We start from the raw sequence: 24,812 nt of genomic DNA, 5'->3' as shown, positions 1-24,812 counted from the left end.
ACACAAATGTCAAATGTTTATTTTCAGGCACATTGGCATTTTTGATTGTAATAGCTCTAAAGTAAACCATACTTTCTGGCCCTCTTACAGTTAAGAATGTCCAGAGTCAACATGATGAACACACCCACGAGTAACTCAAGAGACAGCCCTGCCCGTGCTGGAACACAAGTGGGACAATTTCCCCCACTCTGTTATGCTCTTTGAGTTGCTATCTGCTTTCCAGTTGTTCCGTGTCCACTGCTGAAACCCTCACCCCCCACTCCTCAGAGCTATGCACCTGCCGTTAGACTCCAGCCTCCCTCCCTACCCTCTCATTCCGAAGGCTTATTCTTCTGTACCTACTACCTCAACTGAGCTGTGATATGGGAAAACCAACCCCCAAATTAAAGCTATGTCTAAATCAAAGAGACTTCAAATAAGGAGCAATTTCAAGGGTCAAATATAAATATAGAAAATGTCCTTTTAAGCAACCAAGAAGCATTGTCATTGAAGGTAATTATGATACCATTTGCTTTTCAAAGAGCACTGTTAACATTCTATTTAACTAAATAATCCAGTCTTTATATTCGCCTGAGAAAAATACTGGAGTACTTAAGTTTCAGACTTCGTTCATACAGCAGACAGCAACATCAAGTTAGCACCCGTCCAGGACAAGTCTTTATAAACTTATGCACAAGTATTTTTCAAATCAAGTGTTTTATTTAAAAAAAAATTCATAGTAAGGTACAAGCAAAAAAGGAGCATGTAAAAGTTAACAGAAACAACAGAAACGTTAGCGGTACCAGCAAATAACTGTATGGTCCATTCTGTGCAAGAACTTCAAGAGAACTTGAAGGCAGAGATACATCATGGACAATACGCTTTTGAAAAATTAAAAAATTAACTTTACGTTCTTATAGCTCACTCTTGAAGTTTCTGGACTAGAAAATGGAGAAGACTCCCAAGACCTATTTTCTTTCTCAAAGGAATCATCTTCTTGGAATGCAAATTTCTGCTTAAGTGCATGGGATATTAAAGACACTGGATCCCAGTGTGAATCTTGTCTTTTCCTCTTATGAATGGGTCTACCTCCAGGTGACCTATTTAAAAAAAAAAAAAAAAATTGAATTAAAGCCTTGTGTAATTAATTTAAGCTCCTTGTTGACAAACATGCCAGAAATACAAACATAATAAATTACAATCTAATTATTCTTCAAGAGATTGAAAATTTTTGCCAAGGAATAAGGAATCTGGAAGGCACAATGAATTAGGAATTAGAAAACCAAGAAACCGATGGGGCACCCGGGTGGCTCAGTCAGTTGAGCGTCTGACTTCGGCTCAGGTCATGATCTCACAGTTCATGGGTTCAAGCCCCACGTAGGGCTCTGTGCTGACAGCTCAGAGCTTGGAACCTGCTTCAGATTCTGTGCTCCATCTCTCTCTACCTGCCTGCCCTTCCCCCTCCCCACCTCTCTCTCCCTCTCTCCCCCACAAAAAAATAAACATTAAAAAAAGAAGAAGAAGAAAAAAAAAAAGAAAACCAAGAAACCAGGAAGTCTGGTTCCTAGATGTTTGGACTGAACAACTGGATGATGGTGTTGTTGCCTTTACTGAGATGCAAAAGACGTAGGGCAGAACAGGTTTTCATTAAGCCATAGGACTAGGTGAGATCACCAAAGGAAACAATGTGGATACAGAGAGAAGGGGACTGAGGTCTGAGCCAAAGGAAGAAAGTGTTCCAAGGAGGAAGGGACCACAGACAGTACCAAATACTGCCAAGACGTCAGGTAAGAGGAACAATAAGAATTGACCATTAGATTTAGTACCAGCGTTACTGGTGACCTTGACAATGCACAGTTTTCAGTGGAGTGATGGGGACAGAGACCATATTACAGTGGGTAGAAGAAGGCGGTGAGAAATGCAAACAAAGTTCTGATGAGAAGAATTTATATCAGAAAGAGAAGCAGAGAAATAATAATAGCTGGGGATATACATGTTTTGAAGATGGTAAATACTCAGGTATGGGGAGAATACAGTAGAGAAGAAAAATTTGATGATGTAGAAGACAGAAGGGATAATTTTAGGTAAAATCCTTGAGAAGATAAGAGAAAAGGAGACCTAGTGACCAAGGGGAGAGCCTGGACATGAGCAATGGCATTTCATTCACAGTAACAAGAGAGAAGGCAGAGAACACGAACAGTGACTGTAACTGTGAAGATGTGGCAAATCTTATCTGACTCTGTAGTAATGTATAATGCATGGTTAGTTGTAGAAAAATGAGATACTGGGGGTGGAAGGGAGACTCTACCCGCCTCCTAGCTGTGTCTCCAGTTATGGTAACAGTCAGTCACTGTCTTACACTGACTGGGCCCAGTGATGCCAATAAGCCCTCTAGCTGGAACAAGTGTGCACATTCAGCCACATTCTTCTCTGTATCAGCTTCCTCACACAACGGTCAAATCATACCCTCATTAATAATGAAATGATGTGTCTGCCCTAACACTATTATACAGAAAATATATTTTCTCACTAAAAACCTCACTGAGGGATTTCCAGATGAACATGACAGATCTCTGTGAAATCCTACTAAAATGACAGTAAAGAAATTAAAAAAATACATACCCACAAAGACAAAGAAATTACGAGAGAGTGGGTAAGAATTGCAACAAAACACTGGAAGACGGTGAAGATAGTGGAGGGTGAGCTGCCTTCCTGAAGGGGCTCCCCTGAAGGGACTGAGGAAAAGTCTACACACTGAATAAAATGTAAAACTCAAGACTGAGTCCCCAAGTGCCCAGCATAAGAAATTAAAAAAGGAACTCTCCAGGGAACATCGTCATGAAATTTCAAACCAGGACTAAAGAGAAGATCTTAAATGTTTCAAGAATAAGGAAAATAGATTTGATACATAGCCAGGAATGAGAATGACATCAGCTTCTCCACAGGAACAGAAGCTAAAAACTGATGGAACAATGTCTTCAAAATTCTGTGGAAAAATGGTTTTCTGCCTGTTGTATACCCAGCCAAACTAGCAATGAAGTGTTAGAATAAAATCATAATTTTCAGATATGCAAAGCCTTAAAATAATTTTTTATAGACCCTTTCTCAGAAAGGTATGGGAAGATAGGACACCCAAGAAATGGGTGAGGCAACACAAGAGACAGGGTAGAGAATGCCATAATGATGGCCAAGGAAATCCTTGGCATGGTTACAATGCAGCAGGCTTGGGGGAACAAGACAGTGGAGCAGAACAGAGAGCTCCTACAGGGGAAATTATTTTAAAAAGAAAAAGAAAGAAACTCAGAGAGACAATTATTAGCTGCAATAAAAAATAAAATTATTCAACGAGCAAAATGTAATCATAGCATAAGGAAATGGCTTACCTGTGAATGTTTACTGTTATAAGGATGTAAATTCTGAATACTGATTTAAGTAAAGACGATGGATTTAACTATATGGGGAAGACAGAATAAGAAGTGTATTTATGTGTACATGTTAGGCGGCAGAATGTCTGAAAGGATGTACTCCTGAGTTTTAACAAGCGGAAATAAATATAGTTAAAATATCAAGAAATAGCAAAAGGAAGTAGTACACTGTTCCAAAATTATGGAGATAAGACACTAAAAGAAACAGTAAAAAAAAATTGAAAATGATTCTTTCTGGGAGAAGCATTTGGAGTGAAGAAGAATCAGAGAGAAGACCTGTCTATGTTTACTTTGATAAATATAATAAATTATTACAACATCACTAATAGAATTTTGATTCATTTCTCAAGTTATGACAACATACCGTTCCACAGCACGGAGCTTAACCTTATTCATATCCTTTAGAATGTCCAACATATTCGGAACATCTTTGTTTTCCTGGCTTTTCGAACGATGACTGTCATTAGTCTTACTATCACCTGACTGCTGTCTTTTCACTTCATTTGCTGAGTTATCTGAGTTACATGTATTATTAGTTCCTGGCCATGTGAGTGAACATGGACGTTGCGGAGAAGAAAGCTGAGGGGGCACTGGAGGAGGAGGAGCAGGTGGAGGGAAGAACACTGAACTTGAAAATGGATCTGGTTTGACACTCAGTTCAGCAGTTCCTGGCGATGGCCTTTGTCCCAATCTGCTAGGTTCGCTGTTCAAGTCAAAGAGGCCTAAAAACAAAGTAGTCTGTTGAAAAAATCATGCAAAATTCTCTCCAACATAACACATAACACTAATTAGAAACAAAAAAGGAACAATTTCGGTAATGCTACTAAAATAACGATGTGGCCAGGAAAAAGAAGCAATCCCATCTGCTTAGTAATTTTTATAAGAGTCAAACCAAAGAATAAGCTTATTTTTAATCCAATTAGGATTTTCTGGGTAGGCCTTTAAAGGGAGGAAGGGTGAGAATGCATTTTAAAAAGAAATCAAAAAGTGCTTTTTCAGTAATTAACATACAGTCTGAATTTCATCCTCTATTTAAAAAAGCTAAAACACAATCAACAATTCGTAGTTAGAAACATTCAAACTGGTATATTCACTCTATGATGACACTGTAGAAATGCCCAAGCATATATTTTCTAGGCAAGGCCTAGGACGGATACTGAGTACTTAACTTTTTCACAACAGATTTGCTCCCAAAAGACTTTTTAACACGACTGCTTAAAAATAATGTGTGTGTATATTTCATTTTAATTGCTATTATTATATATCAATATGTATAATATTTATGCATAAAATACATAAATATACAATACTGATAAACATTTCATGTTCTATATAAATTATATGTGTGTATATGGATGTGTACAGATACATGTATATATTATGTATGTGGGTGTATGTTGTTTAAAACCAGTCACAGCTCTAAAAATTTAGAAAATGATCATCTGGAAAACATTATTCAACCTGAATTTAGTGAAAGAACAGCAGCAATAACTTCAAACTACAAATACATGAAGACCTTATATTCATCTTCTTTCAAATTAATATATTCTTCCTCATAAATATCAATACTTTTCTGAAGAGTTAGAGAAGTTTACTTAGAAAACAGCTTTTCAATACAAAAGTACAATCTACAGCAGTACAGCTGGAACCAAAGCCATGCCCCTCACCGCAAATGTGTCTCCATTTATTCTACATAAACATCAGACATAGCAATATTACACCCTCGATATCCTCGACATATTTAATGTCATTCACAAGACACATTAGCATCTGATGCTCTCATTTGGGACCCTACTGACTGAAATGAAATGGTAGGTGAGCACCATCTAACTAAGACAGAACGCAGCATGGCACTCACCAGCGTTTGCACGGTTTTTCAGTTCCTGCATTTGCACAATTGCAGCGATCTGAGTGCGAAGAAAAGTCAGCTCATCTTCGAGGGCAGCTATTTTTTTAATTGCAGCTTCATTTACAGGCCCATCGTTTTTGGTCCGTTTATTCTGTCTTGGAGCAGGCAGCAATGGATTCCAAACTGGTGGCAAAGGATGGAAAAATTCCATTTTCTTCTCTTCTTCATTTTTCCATATGCTATTTCTGTGGGTAGAAGGAAGGAAAAACTGAGGGGGGAGGTGGAATTTCCCCAAAGAAATAAATTCTTTCAGACAAAGAGGAATAAAGACACAAAAACAAAAATCAGAGTAGCTCTCTTTATCTCATCATTGTCTCCAGACTCACTGAGGACAAGCACAACAGCTTATGTAACTTTGTATTCTCAATATCTAGAACAGAACAGTTGCCTTTAATAAGTGACCAATAAGTGGTCAGTGAATGAAGGAACAAGTCTTGCTTTTAGACTGTAAAACAAAAATAATTGTCTTGTAACTGTTCTACCTAATTGGTTTAAACACAGTACAAATTGATTTATTTAGAAATAAAGTTGATTTACTTAGAAATTCTACATACTCTGAATATATGGTACTGAATGGCCTTATACTAAGCATTATGTCAGGGATAAGTTTATGGTATTCTAATTTTTTTTAAATTGATAAACCACTTTGATACATAATAAATTTAGCCAGAATATTTGGATAATTGACCCTTATTGTGTTTATAGCCTATATCTGAATATACTAACACTTAAGTTAGTACTCCCGAACAGTAACACATTCAAATTTCAAATATATTTATTTAACATCGTTGCCTGGTACACAGTAAACACTATTTAAGTTTTGGCTAAATATGTAAAAAATAACCAAATATGGTATCTAGCATAGGAAACAGCTTTCTCCTAAAAATGGACATAATGATTTTGACACCCTTTTAATATCATTCCTTCCTAGGCCTACATTAAGAGAAATGGGAAATAAAAATGTCATCCTTATTAGGAAGATATTAGTAGGTCACAGGGCAGTACAGAGACAGACACAAGATTCAATTAGTATGATCGAACTTCAACACGTGCAAGAATTAAGATTACAGCCCATATCCCACCTTCCACAGGAAGTATGTAAAATTACCGAAATCTGAGATTACTGCCTTCTTCATCATTTGCCACACGCAAAGTATCAGCAAAAGATGGAACTACAGATCCATAGTTACCAGGGTCTACAGAGTTCAATAGAGGGATCAACTAAAGTAAAAAAGGGGAAGAAAAAAAAAAAGTCAGAGCTTTGCTGGGGTGGGGGGCAGGGGGTAGAACACATGCATGCCCATGGAAATTGCCTAAATTAAAAATCCCTGAGTTAAGAGGAAAAAGGATATGCAACAGAAAAACATGCACCTGTTAGCAGGGCAAAAAATACTGAGGAAAATGTTATCTAAAGTCTAAACATGTAGCAATATTCTCTACCCTGGTTAATGTCATCTGTCATAAAACACAAACTAGAAGAATAAAATAAGCTATTCAGGAGTTGCTTTGTGTCTGCTCATCTTTGAATGTAATTACTTAAAGAAATAAACACAAAAACATGCAAGAGGTTTTTGGCTTTCAGGAAACAGTTCTTCTGTTCTACTCTATCTCTAGAAGTACCTGGGATTATTGTATACATAGTGCTTAAACAATGCATGTTGACTGACTTACCTCAAAATTAGGCCTGGGACAAGGTTCTAGAGGAAGAATTTTCCCAATAAGACGAACAATACTCCGAGCTGATCCATAGTTTTTATTTTCTCTAATCTGCAAAACCTATTTACACATAGAACATTGTTTAAAAACTACTCTGTTAGGGGCGCCTGGGTGGCTCAGTCGGTTAAGTGTCCAACTTCGGCTCAGGTCATGATCTCGCGGTTTTCGAGTTTGAGCCCCGCGTCTGGCTCTGTGCTGACAGCTCAGAGCCTGGAGCCTGCTACAGATTCTGTCTCTTCCCCTCTCTCTGCTCCTCCTATGCTCATGCTCAGTCACTCTCTGTCTCCCAATAATAAATAAATGTTAAAAAATTTAAAAAAAAAAACCACTATTCTGTTAAAGCCATGTTTATATATCCATGAAGAAAAGTAGATGTAAAGGATGCACTAACACTTATTTTGAAAAGAAAATACAGAAGGGCATACTCAAAGTATTTTCTTCAAAGAATTAAACTTTGGGGCGCCTGGGTGGCTCAGTCTGTTAAGCATCCAGCTCTTGATTTTGGCTCAGGTCATGATCTCAGAGTCCTGAGACGGAACCCCTGTCCAGCTCCGTGCTAAGCTCAGAGCCTGTTTGAGATTCTCTCTCTCTCTTCTCTCTCTCTCTCTCTCTCTCTCTCTCTGTCTGTCTCTCTGCCTCCCCTGTCCCTGCTAGTTCTCTAAATAAATAAACTTAAAAAAAAAAAAAATTAAACTTCATTCATATTTGTCCTAAAAAGAAAAAAAAAAAAAAAAAGGATGGGAGTTAACCTATGTAATATTCCAGAAAGAAAGGTCTCTTAAGAAAGCACCACAGGGGCACCTGGGTGGCTCACTTGGTTAAACATCCAACTTCAGCTTAGGTCATGATCTCCCAGTTCGTGCATTCGAGCCCCACATCGGGCTCCATGTTGACAGCTCAGGGCCTGGAGCCTGCTTCAGATTCTGTGTCCCCCTCTCCCTTTGCCCCTGTCCTGCTCATGTTCTGTTTCTCTCTCTCAAAAATAAATAAACATTAAAAAAAAAAAAAAAAGGACCACAAATTCATTTTTGTCCTATTTCTGATAATGACAAAATACTTTAGGGGCGCCTGGGTGGTTCAGTCGGTTAAGCGGCCAACTTCGGCTCAGGTCATGATCTCGTGGTCCGTGAGTTCGAGCCCCGCGTCGGACTCTGTGCTGACAGCTCAGAGCCTGGAGCCTGCTTCAGATTCTGTGTCTCCCTCTCTCTGACCCTCCCCCGTTCATGCTCTGTCTCTCTCTGTCTCAAAAATACATAAACGTTAAAAAAAAAAAAAAAAAAAAAAAACTTTAGGGAACTTTATCCAGAAAAATTGCCTCCTCTCCTCCCAGCTAAACATCTTTTGGCCCAGTCAAAAATTGACAATTTCAGTTTCTCAAACAATGAGGTAATACAGAGTGGACTTATGTAATTCCTTTCAAAGGTGAAATAAAGAGGGGGAACAAACTAATCCGGCATTAGACAATTTAAGAATTCTTTACTTACAGTGAACTATATCTGCCAGAAGTCAGTTCTTAAAAAGATGATAGAAATGAAATACGCTACTATAATTCAAATAACATCTTGTCTTTGGCTTGGGCTTTCCAGATTGGTGTAAACAATTCCCACAGAAGCCTCCTCAAAAATATGACATAATATTTCTGCTTTTGGCAGAGATTTCAAGACAAAGAAAGCACTTTCTTCAAAAAGCATTAAAACTTGGACTTTTCTTTTTTCCTAAGATCCCATAACAAGGAGAGTTTATTACAAGCAACAGACGTAGGTAGCATCCTAACAGCATCTTCTTGGAAATGGACATACAGTTCTAGAACTCAGGAAAAAAATCTGGGCTTTAGATGGATTTGGGAATCGTCAGCAGACACAATACATGATAGGTAAAAATTAAAGCCATTTGACTAGTTGAGAAAAACTGGGGCTAGAGAGGAAGATCCGGAAGCCACTGGCACAGAAAATGCCATTCCTCTACTTTCAAATAGTAAGATTCTGAATGTATCCGATCACATCCAAACACCTGAGTTCAGAACCTGACTATATGAAAGTAGAGGAAACATTAAAACATTAAACTGATTACATCATAGGGTGCCTGGGTGGCTCAGTCAGTTAAGTGTCCAACTTCAGCTTGGTGTCGTGATGCCGCGGTTTGTGAGTTCGAGCCCCGGGTCGGGCTCTGTGCTGACAGCTCGGAGCCTGGAGCCTGCTTCGGATTCTGTGTCTCCCTCTCTCTCTGCCCTCCCCCACTCGTGCTCTCTCTCTGTTTAATGTTTAATAAAAAATTTGAAAAATCTTTTTAAACAGATTACATCTACTGGCCTCATAAGCTTCCATCAATTCTGCGATCTCAGTCTCCACAACATCCTCCATGTATTCTGTATTATTCTCCAGTCACTCTGAAAAGTCCTCTGCCACTTGGCCCATTTCTATCTATCCGACTGAATTACCCACTCACTACGTCAATAACACGAGCTCTTTTGCGTATAGCAATTTTCCTCATGGCCTCAAAGACAAGCCAATGTTATCCTAATTGCCAAGCACTTACGCATGTGCCCAAAGGGCACCACTCTACCTCCAGCCCTGGCACCAGCTGTTTTTACCTGTGTTCTAATGTCAGATTCACACTCCTCTACAAATTTGACTCTGCTTTCGGGAGCTTCCTAGGCTCTAAATTCCTAAACCAGTTCCAAGAGCACCACACAACAGGATACCTAACTACACGTAACTTTGTTTCATTTGCCGCGTTCTCTCTGCTCCATTAAGACTGTCAACTCCAGGAGCAGAGATGTGTTTCTGTTCCTTTTCAATCCTACAGGGTAGTAGTTCTTAACCATAAATCACAATCACCTACACCTACAATCACTTCAGAAGTACGTATTCTCCAAAAGAAAAAAAATACAAACCACATATGTAAGACAAATTTTCTAGTAGCTACATCTGAAAAAGTAGAAAGAGGTAAAATTAATTTATGTTCATTTATTTTTGAGAGAGAGACAGACAGACAGGGCAAGGGAAGGGCAGAGAGAGAGAGGGAGACACAGAATCTGAAGCAGGCTCCAGGCTCTGAGCTGTCAGCACAGAACCAGATGCGGGGCTCGAACCCGCAAGATGTTGATTATGACCCGAGCCAAAGTTGGATGCTCAATCAACTGAGTCTTCCAGGAGCCCCAAGTGTTTATTTTACTTTTGAAAGAGAGAGAGGGAGAGTATGAGCAGGGGAAGGGCAGAGAAAGACTGGGAGACAGAGGATCTGAAGCAGGCTCTGTGCTGACAGCAGACAGCCCAATGCAGGACTTGAACTCACAAACGGTGAGATCATGACCTGAGCTGAAGTTGGATGCTTAACAGACTGAGCCCCCCAGGCGACCCGGACTTTACTGATGTGACTTTCCTACCAAGCAGAGATTTTCAAGTTGTTTCAGTGATAGGTTCATTACCACTCAAAAAGTGTTCATCCTCTTGATATTATGTGTTCTCATATTACTAATGGATAAATTACCCCAACTACTCTTAGCTGGAGAAAATAAATTACAAAAACAACAATATTTAGAAAGACTACAAATCCATGCTGACTTCAGCTGGGTATTCTGCACAGGTATATTCTGCGACCTCTTCAGAGCATGTGTTGTCCTCTACTGTCTTGCCCAAAGCAATCACCGATCTCTGAAATCCCCAAAGCCACCATTTTTATTACCTGGCAGAAGCCTTGACTCTGCTCTTACTGAGAAAACCAAGGACTCCAACTTAACATACCTCAATTTTTATTTCTCTCCATTCCAAACCTCTCCACCATCTCTCACTTTTATCCTACTCAACTGTCTGTCTTCTTTCCAAGACTTATTATTTATATTCCTTGCCCAGCTACCTTCTCCAGGACATTGCTCATCACTCGCTCTTTCATTTGAATTTTTAACTTTTTTTTCCTGTCTATGAGGTTCTTCTCCAATGCTTGCAAGCATGAAGTTATCTCTAACACTGGAAAAAAAAAATGTCGATCCTACTCCTTCAAGTTGATGGCTCTTGATCTCTTTTCACAAACTTTTCAAAAGAAAGTTGCTGATGCCACTACCCTTCCTTAGTTATTCTTCAAACTACACTACAGCTGCCACTCCACCTACACAAATCCCTAAAGGTATCAATAATCCAATAATAAGCAGATCTTTAACTACTATTCAGTCCTCATTATCTTCAATGTATTCTTGAAATTCAAAATGCATCAGTAACACCCAACATCTTCCATTATGTCACCAAAGTCCCTGAATTCAAATATCAAAAGAATGTAGATAACCACAAATCTGAAATCTCTTTTTCCAACATTCTAGAACTATTTCTCTATCTGTAGGATATTTGTATTTATATAATCCAACAGCACATCTGGCTCACTTCACCTCCTGATTCAAACTAGTTCCTCATACTGAATTGCCTATTTATAATATAATAATTGCCTATTTATAATTTATAACCACTCTTCAACTTACTTTTGTTTAAAATCTTGAAAGTGTCCTTGGCTATTCTCTTCTAATTCACCCCAACAAATAGCAATGATTTGCCCATTCTATAAACTCCCCAACTATTCTTTCTTATATTCAATCTTGTATTATAGTTATCTGTATGTTTTTGTCATATTGTATTTTAAGCAGTATGAATACAAGATCGTGTATTGCTCTATATCACCCAAAGAACCAAGCATATTGTGTTGGATATGGTAATACTCCGTAAGTAGAGAAAATTGGATTTGCTTGTACTTCTTAGGCCTAAGTCATCCTCTCTCCAGATTTATTCTGAATTTGTTGAGCTATAACTTGCCATTATATACCCAAATATCAAACTTAAATTACTTTATTTTATTTTTCTTTTTAAAAAAAAATTTTTTTTTAACGTTTATTTATTTTTGAGACAGAGAGAGACAGAGCATGAGCATGGGAGGGTCAGAGAGAGAGGGAAACACAGAATCGGAAGCAGGCTCCAGGCTCCGAGCCATCAGCCCAGAGCCCGACGCGGGGCTCGAACTCACGGATCGCGAGATCGTGACCTGAGCTGAAGTCGGACGCCCAACCGACCGAGCCACCCAGGCGCCCCCAAACTTAAATTACTTTAAATAAAACCACTGGATAATTAAAATATATTTTACCTGTGAAGGTCGTATCTATATTTTGCTGCATGTGCACCTTTTGCTGGCATTTGACCTATCTAGTAAATAGGTTGCTAATAATCTTATCCTCCCCCTCCCCCCACCCCCTCCCCCCACCCTTTTTTTTTTTTTTTTTTAAGTAAACTCTACACCCAACTTGGGGCTTAACTCACAACTTACAACCTGGAGATCAAGAGTCACATGCTCTTCCGACTGAGCCAGCCAGGCGCCCTTAATTTTATCCCTTTTTTTAACGCAAACTACCTAAGGTACACTATTGCAAACTCAGCTTTGTTACACCTGAAAAGTAACAATCTTGCCTTAAATTAAATGTTTACATATATATAGATCATTTTCAAAGTAAGACCCAGCAACAAATACAACAGGTTCATTCAAATCCATTAAAAAACATTTACCTGGTCTATGGGAACACCAAAATATTCCAGCATCTCTCTTAAGATATTCAGTATGAGTGACATTGATGAAACAAATACATTAGCGAATTCAAGGAAACATTATCAGTTTCTTGATACCTTCCGGAAAAACAATTTAGAAAATATTACTCTTGACCAAAAAAAACAAAAAACAAAAAACAAAAAACACGATTGCCACAAAACTGTATTAAGTAACCTGGAGGAATCCTTTCGTTTCACATTACACCATCAACTGATCTCTTTTGGCCAGCAGTATTTTGAAGGAAGTCAAAGAGAGAGAGGAATGAAGACGTGGGGAAGGGCTGATAAAGGAAATTTCAATTTATCAGTTAAATTGCACTAAAAGTTCATAAGATGTTTCAGCCTTAATAAATATCAACCAACAATAAATTGGACACTTAACAGGGAAGCCTTTAGGGTTAGCTGCGACAGCGAAGTCCCCGCTCTCCTGGAAGCTCTGGGTTGAGGAGAGGGATGAGTTCAGCTCCTGAAGGCAGGCAGGGGGCCGACCCAACGCTTTAACAAATGAACAGCGGCTCTTCCTCACAAACGAATAGGGTACCATCCATCCTCCTCGCTCATTTTAAAGACAAGAATTTGGACCCCAGATACGCGACGTGACTCAGTCATCCAACTAAGTGAGTAACAGGCCGAGACTAGCGCCGGTGGTGTCAGTCGCCTTGGCCGCAAGCTTCCTCAGGGGCTCTCCAAACCCAGAATGATCGCCTTGCTCACCTTCCTCCGAAGCCGAGCCTGCGAGCAACCAGCGGGACACCAAGCTGCGGTCCTTAAGAAACGCTGCCTCGAATCCGCAGTCAGGGACGCCCTACCTGCGCCCGTCCTGGTACAGGAGCGCTCGGACGTCGACTCGTGTCCGCCCGCGCGCCTCGGTTTGCAAGCCACAGACGGTAACGACGCCTCCCACCGACCCGGGGCTGGACACGCAAACCCCTTCCCTCAACCTGGGTAACTCCGCAGGATGCTTGGCCCTTACCTCCGCTCTCCCACCCACCTTGCGGCTCGCCCCGAGGCCGGGCACAACTTCCGCGTCCCTGAACGAAAATCAAACTCCGCGGGCCAAGCCAGTTTCCGAGCTTATTGGACAAGCCTAAACATATGTGCTTCTGATTGGCTGCGCTATGACGTCAGGCTAGTTACGGTTATTTGGGCCGGCTACTGGGATATTTCCTTCTTCCTCTAGGGGGCGGGCCTTCCGCGAGGCAACCAATAGAAGCCTAGAGACAGCAGGTGGAACGGAGCGGGGGGTGCGAAGATGGTGACGCAAGCTTCTGACGCGTCCTTAGGTTCCTCCATGCTAAACTACTGGTGTCTACTACACGGGGTCATGAAAGTATTAAGGGTCTTGAGCCAGGCCCGCGATCCGGAATTCGTCCCTTTTCGCAGTGCCGTCCCCTATACACCCAGACGCTAAGCGGGCCGCACTCTCCTCTTCCCTTGAAGTCGCTATTTGTTGTCTGATCATTTCATTCAAACATTATCTGCTCATGGGATTAGCAGAACCTAAGCAGTCTTCGAGGGATGTGCACCTTTGCAGTACTTACAATGTTCACTCACCAAACGCTCCTGGTTATCCAGGCTATCAAATATGGACCGGACGTTAACCTGGCCGAGTATTGTTAAGGACTAAATCCTATCAAGTGATACCCATTTTTAATTCTGGTCTGGGTTTTACTGGCTTCGTAAGACAGAGCAACATCTTTATTCCTACTTCAGCCAAGGATGCACTGGAATGACATGACAATTTAAGATCAACTGTGCCTGCTGCAGACCTACATTAAAATAAAATTTTTAAAAATGGGGTATTTTGAACTAATTTCTCTATGGTCCACATTTACTCATTCAATACTGAGTGTTACGTGCCAGGCACTATTCTAAGCATGGGAAATGCAGTAATGGGCAAGACCAGTAAGGTCCTCACCCTCCTGCAGATTACATTCTAGTAGAGACATCAGAGAGGCTATCCCTGAGCATTTTTAAACCCCATCTCTTTCCACTCTTTTCTTTATAGCACTTATCACCACGTATATTCATGCTACCGCTATCGCCAAGCTAGAATGTAATCTCTAGAACAGGTACTTCTGGCTTGAACCATGCTGCTTCTCTAGTGCTTTAGGTAAGTGCCTAGTATATGGGGCGCCTGTCTGGCTCAGTTGGTGGAGCATGCAACTCTTGATCTCATGAGGGGTCAGGAGTTCAGACGCATTGGGTGTAGAGCTTACTTTAAAAAAATAAAATTTAAAAATTCTTAGAAAGTGTCTATTATATACAACGAACAATCAATACTTGAGTAAGATAACTGGATATGGGACAAAAGAAAACAGACATCAGGAATGATCTGTAACTAAGTAACTGGCAGAATATCCCAGTAGTCCACACTAGGTTAAGGATGAAAAGGCAGAAGAAGCTGTTGGACAAGGTATAAGTGAAGGCAAATGGGTCAGCCACCTTACTTGGAATCAGTGAGTCACAATTTCTTCAAGTACCTTGTCCTTTCCTTTTGCCCTCATAAGTGTATAAATCATGATCTTGTAGCCACCTCCCTTTCCAGTCTGATATCAATCAGCACACATTACAGCCAGACCAACACTTCCTTGGAGAATATTAGAATAGGAACCAGCACTAAAGCTACCTTCACCATGCACGCTACACCCTCCATGAATGTTTTGCTGACAACTTACCCCTAACATTCTTCAGAGATCTTTCCTCCATTTTGTTTACGAAAGCACTCATACATACCACATCTTGATAACCTTTTGAGATTTGACAGTATTTTTCAACTGCTCATGTTTACATGAAATTATTTTCTTGGCCTTTTAGAATGATACAAGATTCAGGAAAGCTTTTTTGACTTGTTACCTTTTCTGTTGTTTTTGAGTAATGTTCAGAAATATGGTGGCTTGCTTTCTAAGATTTTCCTGATTGTGTTCTCCTCCCCCAGTTTGATCTAAGCCCTCTCCTATGGTCTCTACACTCAATGATTATACTTTTGCTACTTTCTTCTCAGTGTGGGGTCCAGTCCTGTCCTTAAAAGGGAGTCTTGTTTTGAGAGTTCACTGGGGAAAATTGTCCCAGTCTCTCCAATCCTTCCTTTGGGTACCTTGCACTCACTATGGAGAGGACAAATTCCAAGTTTCAGTTGAGTAATTTGAGATTCTCCTTTTCTCAAGTCTGCCAGACCCTACCCCAACTCTTCCTTCTCACATAGAAACCAATACCAGGCAGGTTGATGGTTTTCCCCATTTGATATTTGGAGGTTCATCACCTAGTTTAATTCCAAAAGCTGTCCATAGGTATTTGGTTTTGCCATCCAAATCAAATGTATTTTTCCAGAACTACTAACACTTTATAGATAATCATCATACTATGTTCTGGATCCCCAACACCGAGAATGTTTTATTCACCTTTACACCCATTGCCAGGCATACTTTTTCAGTGAATAAACGAAGGTGAGAGGCTGAGGGCTGGTTTAGACAAAGGCTAGAAAGCTGTGTATACTCAATTTTGCCAAATACCCAACAGAGCCCCATTAGCCTATGCCACAAGCCTAAGTTTGTTTTTGGTGATGAACTCAAGTTACTGTAGTTATCTTAAACAGTGGGAAAGAATACAAATTAACCTTCTACCAAAGTAGGAAATAGCCTCTCCAATGTTAACCGTAAGGGTTCATATGTAAATGTGATCTCCACATTGAGATGTGCTAACCCAGAAAGTTCATTTAAATTTTACATTTCAAAAAGAAAAATATTTAGGCCCTTTTTCTTTCTATTCTGCCTATGCTTGAAGCCTCTCGGGTAGTGCTAATACAGTATACTTAAACCAACCAGCACTATTTAAAAGATCAAACACCTCTTAAAATTCATTAAACCTTTACAATTATTTATTCAAAAATTTTAAATATTTGAGAGCAATTAGACCAAAATTTTCCCTGATACTAAAATCGTATTTCAAATTAAATTCTAAAAATGTGCTTTGTTTGACAATTAAAATAGTTAATATAAGAGACCTATTAACTATATTTCTAGGTCTATTTAAACTGTAGTAATATCTATACTCTAAATTGCTATTTACTTGTAGTGTTACATTAAAATTATAAAACCAAAGTTAAATGTTCATAGTCTAAAAGCAGGATTTCTTTTTACTTGAGCCTTTAAAAAATTTATACAAAAGAAAAACTAGGTTATGCTTAGTGTATGAATCCAAAGGTCTTATGTGTCTATAACTACTCATACTATGTTCGAACAAAAATAGTTTACTACAGCTAGACCGCTCTAAAGGCAGAAAGGTGAACTGCTGCTTGATTTTTCTGGTTCCATTTTTTTTTTAGAAGATTCATATGACTTCATAGACTCTGTACTCTGTTTTCTGATACAATCTTACATTCACAAATAGGAATGCCTTGACTCTTGTGAATCACTTAAAAAGAGCTGGTTAAAACCTAGAACACAGAAAAAATAGTTAAAGGATGCCCTTCTAGTCTTATCCCACTTCTGGATCACTCAGACAGTCAGATATACATCAGTGCTACTAATGTTTGCATTTAGGCCTTTTCATTTTTAGCAATAATCGACTCATAATTTGATACTGTCATGGTCCCAGTAACAGGAATAAAAATATTCTACTTCATAAAAATTCCAAGTAACTGATTTGGATCATCTTACAACTAGTAACAAATTATTTGCCATCCAAAGATCTGATATATATCGTAAAGAATATGGCATAAGTCTTACAAAAACAAACAACAACAAAAAAAACTAAATTCATTCCTATTGCAACATTGAAAAAAAAGTGGCAATATGCAGCATTTCTTCTTAATTATCACTGACTGGTACCCTCAGATGGTAACACACAATAAAGCAAGCACCTGAGAGTAAAAGGTAGCTCTTAAACTTCAATTAAGTAATCCAGAGAACTAGGAAAAAACTTCAGCTTCAGATAACACAGATTCCTGACAAAGACTTCCAGATTCTCAATACTTTTACAAGCAGAAAACTTGCTATTTACAAGCTAACTACTCTTTTTAAGTACGTACATGTCAAATATTAGCTCACTGAGTCAATCAATAAAAGTCTATGTATCTATGACTTTTATCTACTGGCTCTGGTTGTCCTCTAAATACAGAACATGTTAAAATGATAAGGCTGGACAAAGTAACATCAAATGTCCATCCTGATCCTTATATATAATTTGAATTTTAACTCTCTATTTCCTCTTTTAAGGGAAACCCTTTAAAATACTTGAGGACTGCTCCCAAGGACCCATCTCAGTCATCACTGCTCTACAGCAAACATTCCAACTATTCACATGACACTATTTCAGACATCAAGCTTCTGGTCCCTCTCCTTTTAAATATATTTACTCTTAAAAACATGGAACTGCACAAGAGTAACATGAGCCACATATAAAAAAAAAATTAATGATCTAACTCTTCTGTTCACTGCAATCCGACATCTGTTCAGCACATTTTAAGGGAGCTTAGACTGTATAATGTTTTAGCAGCAGCCACAAAAAAAAAAAAAAAAAAAAAAAAAAAAAAAGGCTTATGCTAATCAAACCTCTATACATATACAATTATATCATGCTTTCATTATACATTCAAGGAGCATTTATTTCATACCTATGTATGTATGCCATACACAATGCAAATTGATAAACATTTATTCTGGCAAAGAAAGACATTTAAATGGAATGAGTTGCTAGCCTGAAAGAATGTGCTACATTCAATGAGGACATAAAAAGAATTTAGAATTTTTGCTAGGGTGTAAGATTTTAAGATAGGTAAGTGAACAAGGTGTGGGTAAGTGGGTAAAGCACAAAGGTAAAAACTGGCTCATGTTGTTCATCTTGACTAATATTTAGGCAAGAGAAGACATCGAAGGGTTTTAGCTAAAAATGACACCAAATTTACGGCTGAAAAATATCCCACAGGCGGCAACTAAAGGATGAAATTTAAGTCCAAGTCAGGAGTCTACTGCAGCAGTGGGGGTATCTTTACCACAGTATTAGAGGGGTGAAAAGCAGATCAACACTCTGATTTTGAAGTAGAAGTATCACCACCAAATGTATGCACACACTATAAGTATATACTGACATTAACCAGTTAAATTTTATATTTTATTGTAACTTTCTTTTCATGCTTACATTTAGTGTGATATTCAATTTCCTTCAAAAAACTGAAAGAGTACTTAACATTCCCCCCATGGCAGCTTTAGAAGTACCCTAATAAAAAGTTTATTGCTTTCTCTTTCTGGTACATTAAGGCAGAAAAATTACGATCTTCCATAGTCAAGGGCTAGATAAGGTAGCAAGTAAACAACTATTCTGGAGGATGAAAATGGTATTCTTTTTCCATGGCTTTATGCACTCCATGAAATTCGCAATTACAATGATAGTACCAAGAAGTTATCACTGCCAAATACACAGGTCATGCTGTGAGTAAAAATCCTTCCAAGTCATTTAATATGAAGGTGTACTTAATTATCATCTAGTTTTACTAAAAGGAGTACTCATTACTGCATCAGGAAGGTGGGCAACCCCAAGAGATTACTATGAAAAATCTCATTTTGATTTTTAGGAGAGTAGCATTAAAATCCACTTGCCCAATCCTTTTCTACTTGTAAGAATCAAGATTATCTTCTGCATCTTAAGAGTGCTGCCAATAGGTTCAACTGTTTTAAATCATCCAAAATATCTGTAGGAAAAATATTTTTGGGCGGCAGGGGGAATATTTTTCTTACGCAGAGATTATAATTAAGAAACATTATTTGAAGTTTTTTTCTAGTAGTGGGAAACACAGATCCTAATGTCTGTGTCTCTTTTTTTAACCAATGGGATCCATTTTTAAAGGCTAAAGTATGATGTGACATAACAACATAAAGAGAACTAGAAGACTTAATTAAATGTAGAACTTTGGCTTCATCTGCATAGTCAACACACACTTATCATTACTGAATGTTTCAGAAATATAAAGAGTCCAGCTCATAAACCTACACAATCTCAAAGGCTGTTGAGTAAGACAATGGAATACAACAAATTTCCATATCTCTGAGATTCTAAGAAACTGAATAATAACAAATCCTGTTGGCTTAAAACTTCATTAATATAACCCTTGACATTCAGATGTAATAATGGTTTTAACTATTTGATAACCCTAATACGGTAACAGATAACATTCTAAAATTTTGTTAAAGGATGTATCAGGATCTCTATCCAGAGACTATTTAGTCTAGACTAATACAATCCCATAACAATAAACTTTTTTTCTCCAATTGCCTCCTAATATATTATTAGTCAAAATATATACTATAGGTCTTAGCACACAAATGTCTGTGAAAAATGCTTTTTTTTCAAGTTGACAGATGGTCCACTTTGTTAAAAGGGTCATGGTGAGAATTACACCAAATTTTACACAAAATTATAGTCTAACAAAACAAAATCCAACCTCTTTTTAGTTATTAATGGACTACTATAGTTTTTAAAAAGAGAAGTAATGCTGATTCTCCATAATATTATGGCTGGCAAGTTCTTGTATTAACACAGGAACAGGAGAACTAGACTAGAAATCTGGAATTCCTGTATTCTCTAATAACAGCTTGGAATTACCAGGGAAAACAAAAAAATAACAGTATATGGGGTTTGAGTTTTGTGAAGTATGTATCAACCCCCCAAAAAAGCCATAGCATACCAGTAATTTTACTAACAGAGGAGTTGGTATTCAAAAATCTATAAATAGGTCACAGAAATCAGCTGTATAGATCAGACACAGAAATAGTCTCAAAATCAGGTAAACAAACAACGGCTATTACCACTTATGACATTTTATTGGCATATGACAATTTACAAGGGTCCCTGTTGCAATATACAACACACTGAGTAAGAATCGTTTAGCCATCTACATTCGTTCGTATTGGGTAGTATTTTTACTCAAATTGTAATTTAATTCCCAACACTTGATTTTAACTGTGACAAAAGGGAACAATAGTTAATTCCTTAAAGTAGGCTGCAATTGGAAAACCATATTTTGCTATTTTATATTAAAATTCCTAGAATGTTGAAAGGTATACACACCTAAGGACTGAGTCATGGCCTTCTTAAACAGGTTTCTTAATCCTTTCTGGAAATATCCTTTGGTTCATTTTTATTTTCCTTCTCTAGGCAAAAGGAAGTCTGTTAATGCAGGTATCAAAGAGTTATTTTCTGTCATTTGTAAACAAATACCCTTACCATTCAGCTTTGTAACATGTTATGAAGTGTGGAGTTAAATGTGGCTTAACACAACATAGGCTTTTCATATGTTTGGCTCTGAAAAAGAGAACATCCACAATGGCATCCTACTGCAGAGTTCTATCACCCTTCTTACTAAATTCTGGTATAATCCTCTTTCCTCAATTTTGTGTAATAGAATAAAAGTAACCGAATCATGTATCTATTTGGGTTAAATCAGCACATTTGCACTTAAAATATAACCTGCTGATAGAATTTGGGTAGGTTTATTCCCACTCCCTATTAAATAATTTCTCAGCAAATTCCCTTTTTCTTATTGTCTTAAGTGGAAAAACAAAACTGCACATTTATAGTCATGCACAGAGATCCAGTATCTAACCAAATAACTTAAAATAAAAGCTAAGTTTATTTGTATAAAATGGTTATGAAAATTCTTGTGTTGAAGATTAAATCCATGTTGCTTTCGCATGTAATTAAGTATTCTTCTGACTAGGAGATTAGCTGTGTCCTGACTAACATAACAACAAACTTGCTTTGACAGTATTTCCTCTGCTCTAATGATTTCAGAAAAGACAAAATTAATAGGAGAAATCATGCAATACTAAGGGTCCTAGGGCCATAAACATCATGTATATTGAATTTTGTTTTCTTAGTTTTCCCTTACAGTTCTTAGCAAATGCCTTTGGCTGCAATCAAGGTGCTAGGAGCACAGCAAATCACAAAGGATGAAAGATCCATATATTAAGATCTTTGAAAAGGTTTACACTTAACAGAACAAGCATTTCCTCCTTTTAATGCAAACATATACAACTAACTTGGTTCCTGAATTAACAAATGAAATTTGACTACTTTTACAGATGGTCACTGACAGAGACTTGACAGTGAAATTTACTATTTTGAGTTTTCATCTTAAGAGCTATCAGCATCAACAAACAAAAAGATAATCCACATCTGAAAGATTATCTACCTGAAGAATAGAACCCTTGGGAAGAAAAAGAAAAAGCCATTTTATAAACTGCAACTGAAAATAGGGAAAAAGTAAAAACCAAGTTAGACCAATGCTGCAACAAACTTCCTGTCAAAACTTTTTATTGAAAAACAAGTTACTTAAAATACTAATTAACATAATGGTTTTTTTGCCTATTTTTCCTTATGGTTAGACTACAAACTAATGTTTCAGCTGTCCAAAAGCTCAAATAAATATGTAAGATATGAAATCAGGTACATCTTTTTAATGTATCAACTTATTCTGCAGGATAATCCTCTTCCATACCAACACCAGGATTACAGGTTTTGTTCTATTTCTTAAAGATGATCAGTAAGAATGGATTTTTTCATCTGTATTATTACAGACCAGTTCCTCTCTCAAAGATTAGCTGATTTCTAAGACCATGACTCAAACTTTCAAATAAGAATAGAAAAAACATTGAATTTTCAGCCGCAAAAGTAAAGGCTCCTAAGAATGGTTTTATAGGCCACTGCTTGCTTTCAATTAAAAAAAAAATTTTTTTTCTTGTAATTTTCAATCTTTTAATAGCTTGTACTTTTTAACTATTGATAAAGCTTTTTTCTCTTTTTAAACATTTGCTGACGTGTTAAATTAGCTTAGTTTGCCAAAGTAAGAACCTTTTCTGTGGTACACCTCAAAAATTAGTCACCCTACAATGTAGTGTGTTTGAATTAAGGAGAATATTAAACAGATGTATATAGTTAAAATAATTAGTGTGGTCTCTATAAACAACTTCTGTCCAGGGATTTGTATGTAGAGCTAACGTTTACTTCAGAATAAACATTAACAAACAGGGAAGGAAGAGAATCAGAACTTTCACAGAGCTGTACTTGACCATATCTTATAGACAAAGCGAATTACAATGCATGTAACAAAAACAGTAAAAGTATTTTTTTAAAAGTTGATAGTTACAAATATGGTACGTAACAATTTTCTACTTTATTTCAGTACAATTTTCAACATACAGTCTACTATTTTTCAAGATATTTGAAGACTTAAAACAAAATTTCTATTGACTACTTGCAAACAGTAAAATTTAAGTAAAATGCTTACATTCTTATTTGAAAACAAAAATCAGGTAAAAAAATGGTGGGTGCAAGTTCTGCTCTCTGTTGCAATCTCACTTCAGATTTGCTATTCCTAAAAAAAAACAAAGAGAAAATAAAGATTAGCAAAAATGTGGAGTGAAAATGATCCGTAATAATCATTGTTCCTAAAAATGAAATAATGAACTAACTGGCCCACCAAACCCGTAATGAAGAAAATCCATTAGAATCACTAACAAGATGAAATTTTCTACCTTTTCTTCTTTGCGTCTGTCCTTCTTTTCTTCATTATTTTCCATGGTCTCTTCTTCATCTTCAACAATCCCGTCCCCTTGGTATTTGTCATGAGTCCATTTTGGACTGCTACCTGATTTTTTGAAGTTAAAGCGCCCTCTGCCACGTTGAAAAGTACCACGACCTCTTCCTCTTTTGGCCCAATAATCCACACCATCATCTCTGTCATCATGCTACAGAGAGGTTAAAAACAATCATCACTAAAATGTCTTTCTTGTAAGTAAAATGATTATAGCCCCATTAAGTCATGGTATAAATCTTCTGAAGACTGGGGTATGGGACATTGGTAAATGTCTAAAACACATTAAACCAAAGCCAGTAACACTGAATTTTACAGTAAAAATGTATTCCATTGTGAAATCAAGTAAATACATCTTACTGCTTTATAACCCAAGCACTGCAAACTGTCCAGACAATTTTTTGGAGAACCTCAACTGCTAAATTACTGCCAACTTTCATAGTTTTGACTTTTTTGCTTTCCATTATTTCAATCTAAGTCCACTTGTTAATATACTGCATGCAAATGAGATAAAATAACCTTTATTTTTCCCCAAAACTACCAGTCATAAAGACGTAACAGTCACAAAAATGTTATGCAACACTTATTAAATAAAATAAACGATATGAATTATACCATACATGTAGGAACAGATTTTAAAATCCTACAGAGATTTAAATCTAAATCAATGTATATGGCACATCAATCTTCTAGGCTAGAGAATTTCACATGCTAAATCATGACAGCATGGTTCCTAGAGTAATAACTTATTTCTTCTTCACCAACATAGTACTACAGTTTTGTATTACATTTGAACATTAATTTTTCATTAACTCTACCCCAATACAGATATTCCCCAAATTACAAATTGTTCCATTAATCAAACACAATCTACAAACTGAAAAGCCCTTCACTTTGTGGATAAGTAGAGGAGTATTATCTCAAAATACCGAACAAAAAGCCAAAGTTCACCTGTAATATAATTTAATTAATTGTTGCCCACCTCAAACTCTCAAGTCTGTCACCTACAAAAATGGAGAAAGAGGCAAAATGATGCTCCTTAATAAGATACTGGGTATAATGCAAACAATGTTCCATAACCTGTGAAGTACTGGTATTGACCAGCTGTCCAAAAGTCATCAAAGCTTTTTCTCGAGTATTATGTGGTATAAGCAGCTTTTTCAAAACACAGACTGTGCCTTTGTGCATATTCGTGTAATACAGATCACCCTCCTGGCATGACTTGCAAAGCTCAGTTACACAAGTAACACACAAAGCAAAAGAGCACTTACCAATTTCTAATCCTCTATCTTTAACAAGCTGATGAAAAATGACAAGCTAGAGGTGTGTATGACTCCAAAAAGAGCGAGGTGAGGAACTATCAAAAGTGTAGATTTCAGAATGTCAGAAAGTTTAATTACAAACCTGAAATAAAGTATTTTAAAATATTCTCTCACTCAAAATGATACCCACACAACTACGCAACTTCAGGTTCCCTTTTGGTATTGGCACAAACCACCACTTAAGAGTTTGTGTTTGTGGCATTTACACAGTATTCCACTTATTTGTGGGAAGAAGCAAACAGGTTTTGAGAGTCAGAGGCATGTTTAAATCTAAACAGAAGCTGTGACTTTACGTTC

The 24,812-nt window shown here is 37.5% G+C and overlaps 2 protein-coding genes across 7 annotated transcripts in view; both read right to left on the bottom strand.

The window, feature by feature from the left end:
* Window positions 1-322: 322 nt before the first annotated feature.
* Window positions 323-17,672, bottom strand: MTFR2 (mitochondrial fission regulator 2). Of its 3 annotated transcripts, XM_015081886.3 has the most exons (8): window positions 13,320-17,672; window positions 12,781-12,886; window positions 12,567-12,683; window positions 6,985-7,089; window positions 6,422-6,534; window positions 5,263-5,498; window positions 3,769-4,126; window positions 323-1,079 (listed from the first exon to the last, which is right to left on the bottom strand). In XM_015081886.3, the coding sequence occupies exons 3-8, from the start codon at window positions 12,627-12,629 to the stop codon at window positions 872-874; spliced, it is 1,083 nt and encodes a 360-aa protein (XP_014937372.3). In that variant the 5' UTR covers window positions 12,630-12,683; window positions 12,781-12,886; window positions 13,320-17,672; the 3' UTR covers window positions 323-871. The 3 variants fall into 3 exon arrangements, with proteins under 3 accessions (XP_014937372.3, XP_053078181.1, XP_014937373.3); XM_053222206.1 differs by having other exon boundaries at window positions 12,781-17,672; XM_015081887.3 differs by lacking the exon at window positions 12,781-12,886.
* A 2,731-nt stretch (window positions 17,673-20,403) lies between these two features.
* The window catches only part of BCLAF1 (BCL2 associated transcription factor 1), a 30,336-nt gene continuing 25,927 nt past the window's right edge, over window positions 20,404-24,812 (bottom strand). For all 4 annotated transcript variants that reach the window (XM_015081875.3, XM_015081877.3, XM_015081876.3 and 1 more), the window contains 2 exons: window positions 23,135-23,347; window positions 20,404-22,974 (listed from right to left, as the gene is read on the bottom strand). In XM_015081875.3, coding sequence (XP_014937361.1) covers window positions 22,969-22,974; window positions 23,135-23,347 — 219 coding nt within the window. In that variant the 3' untranslated portion in view covers window positions 20,404-22,968. The remainder of the gene's footprint in view (window positions 22,975-23,134; window positions 23,348-24,812) is intronic.

This window comes from Acinonyx jubatus, chromosome B2, assembly GCF_027475565.1.
Source record: "Acinonyx jubatus isolate Ajub_Pintada_27869175 chromosome B2, VMU_Ajub_asm_v1.0, whole genome shotgun sequence".
Lineage (NCBI taxonomy): Eukaryota > Metazoa > Chordata > Mammalia > Carnivora > Felidae > Acinonyx > Acinonyx jubatus.
The sequence above is the reverse complement of the archived record's forward strand: the minus strand, read 5'-3'. Positions and strand labels throughout refer to the sequence as shown.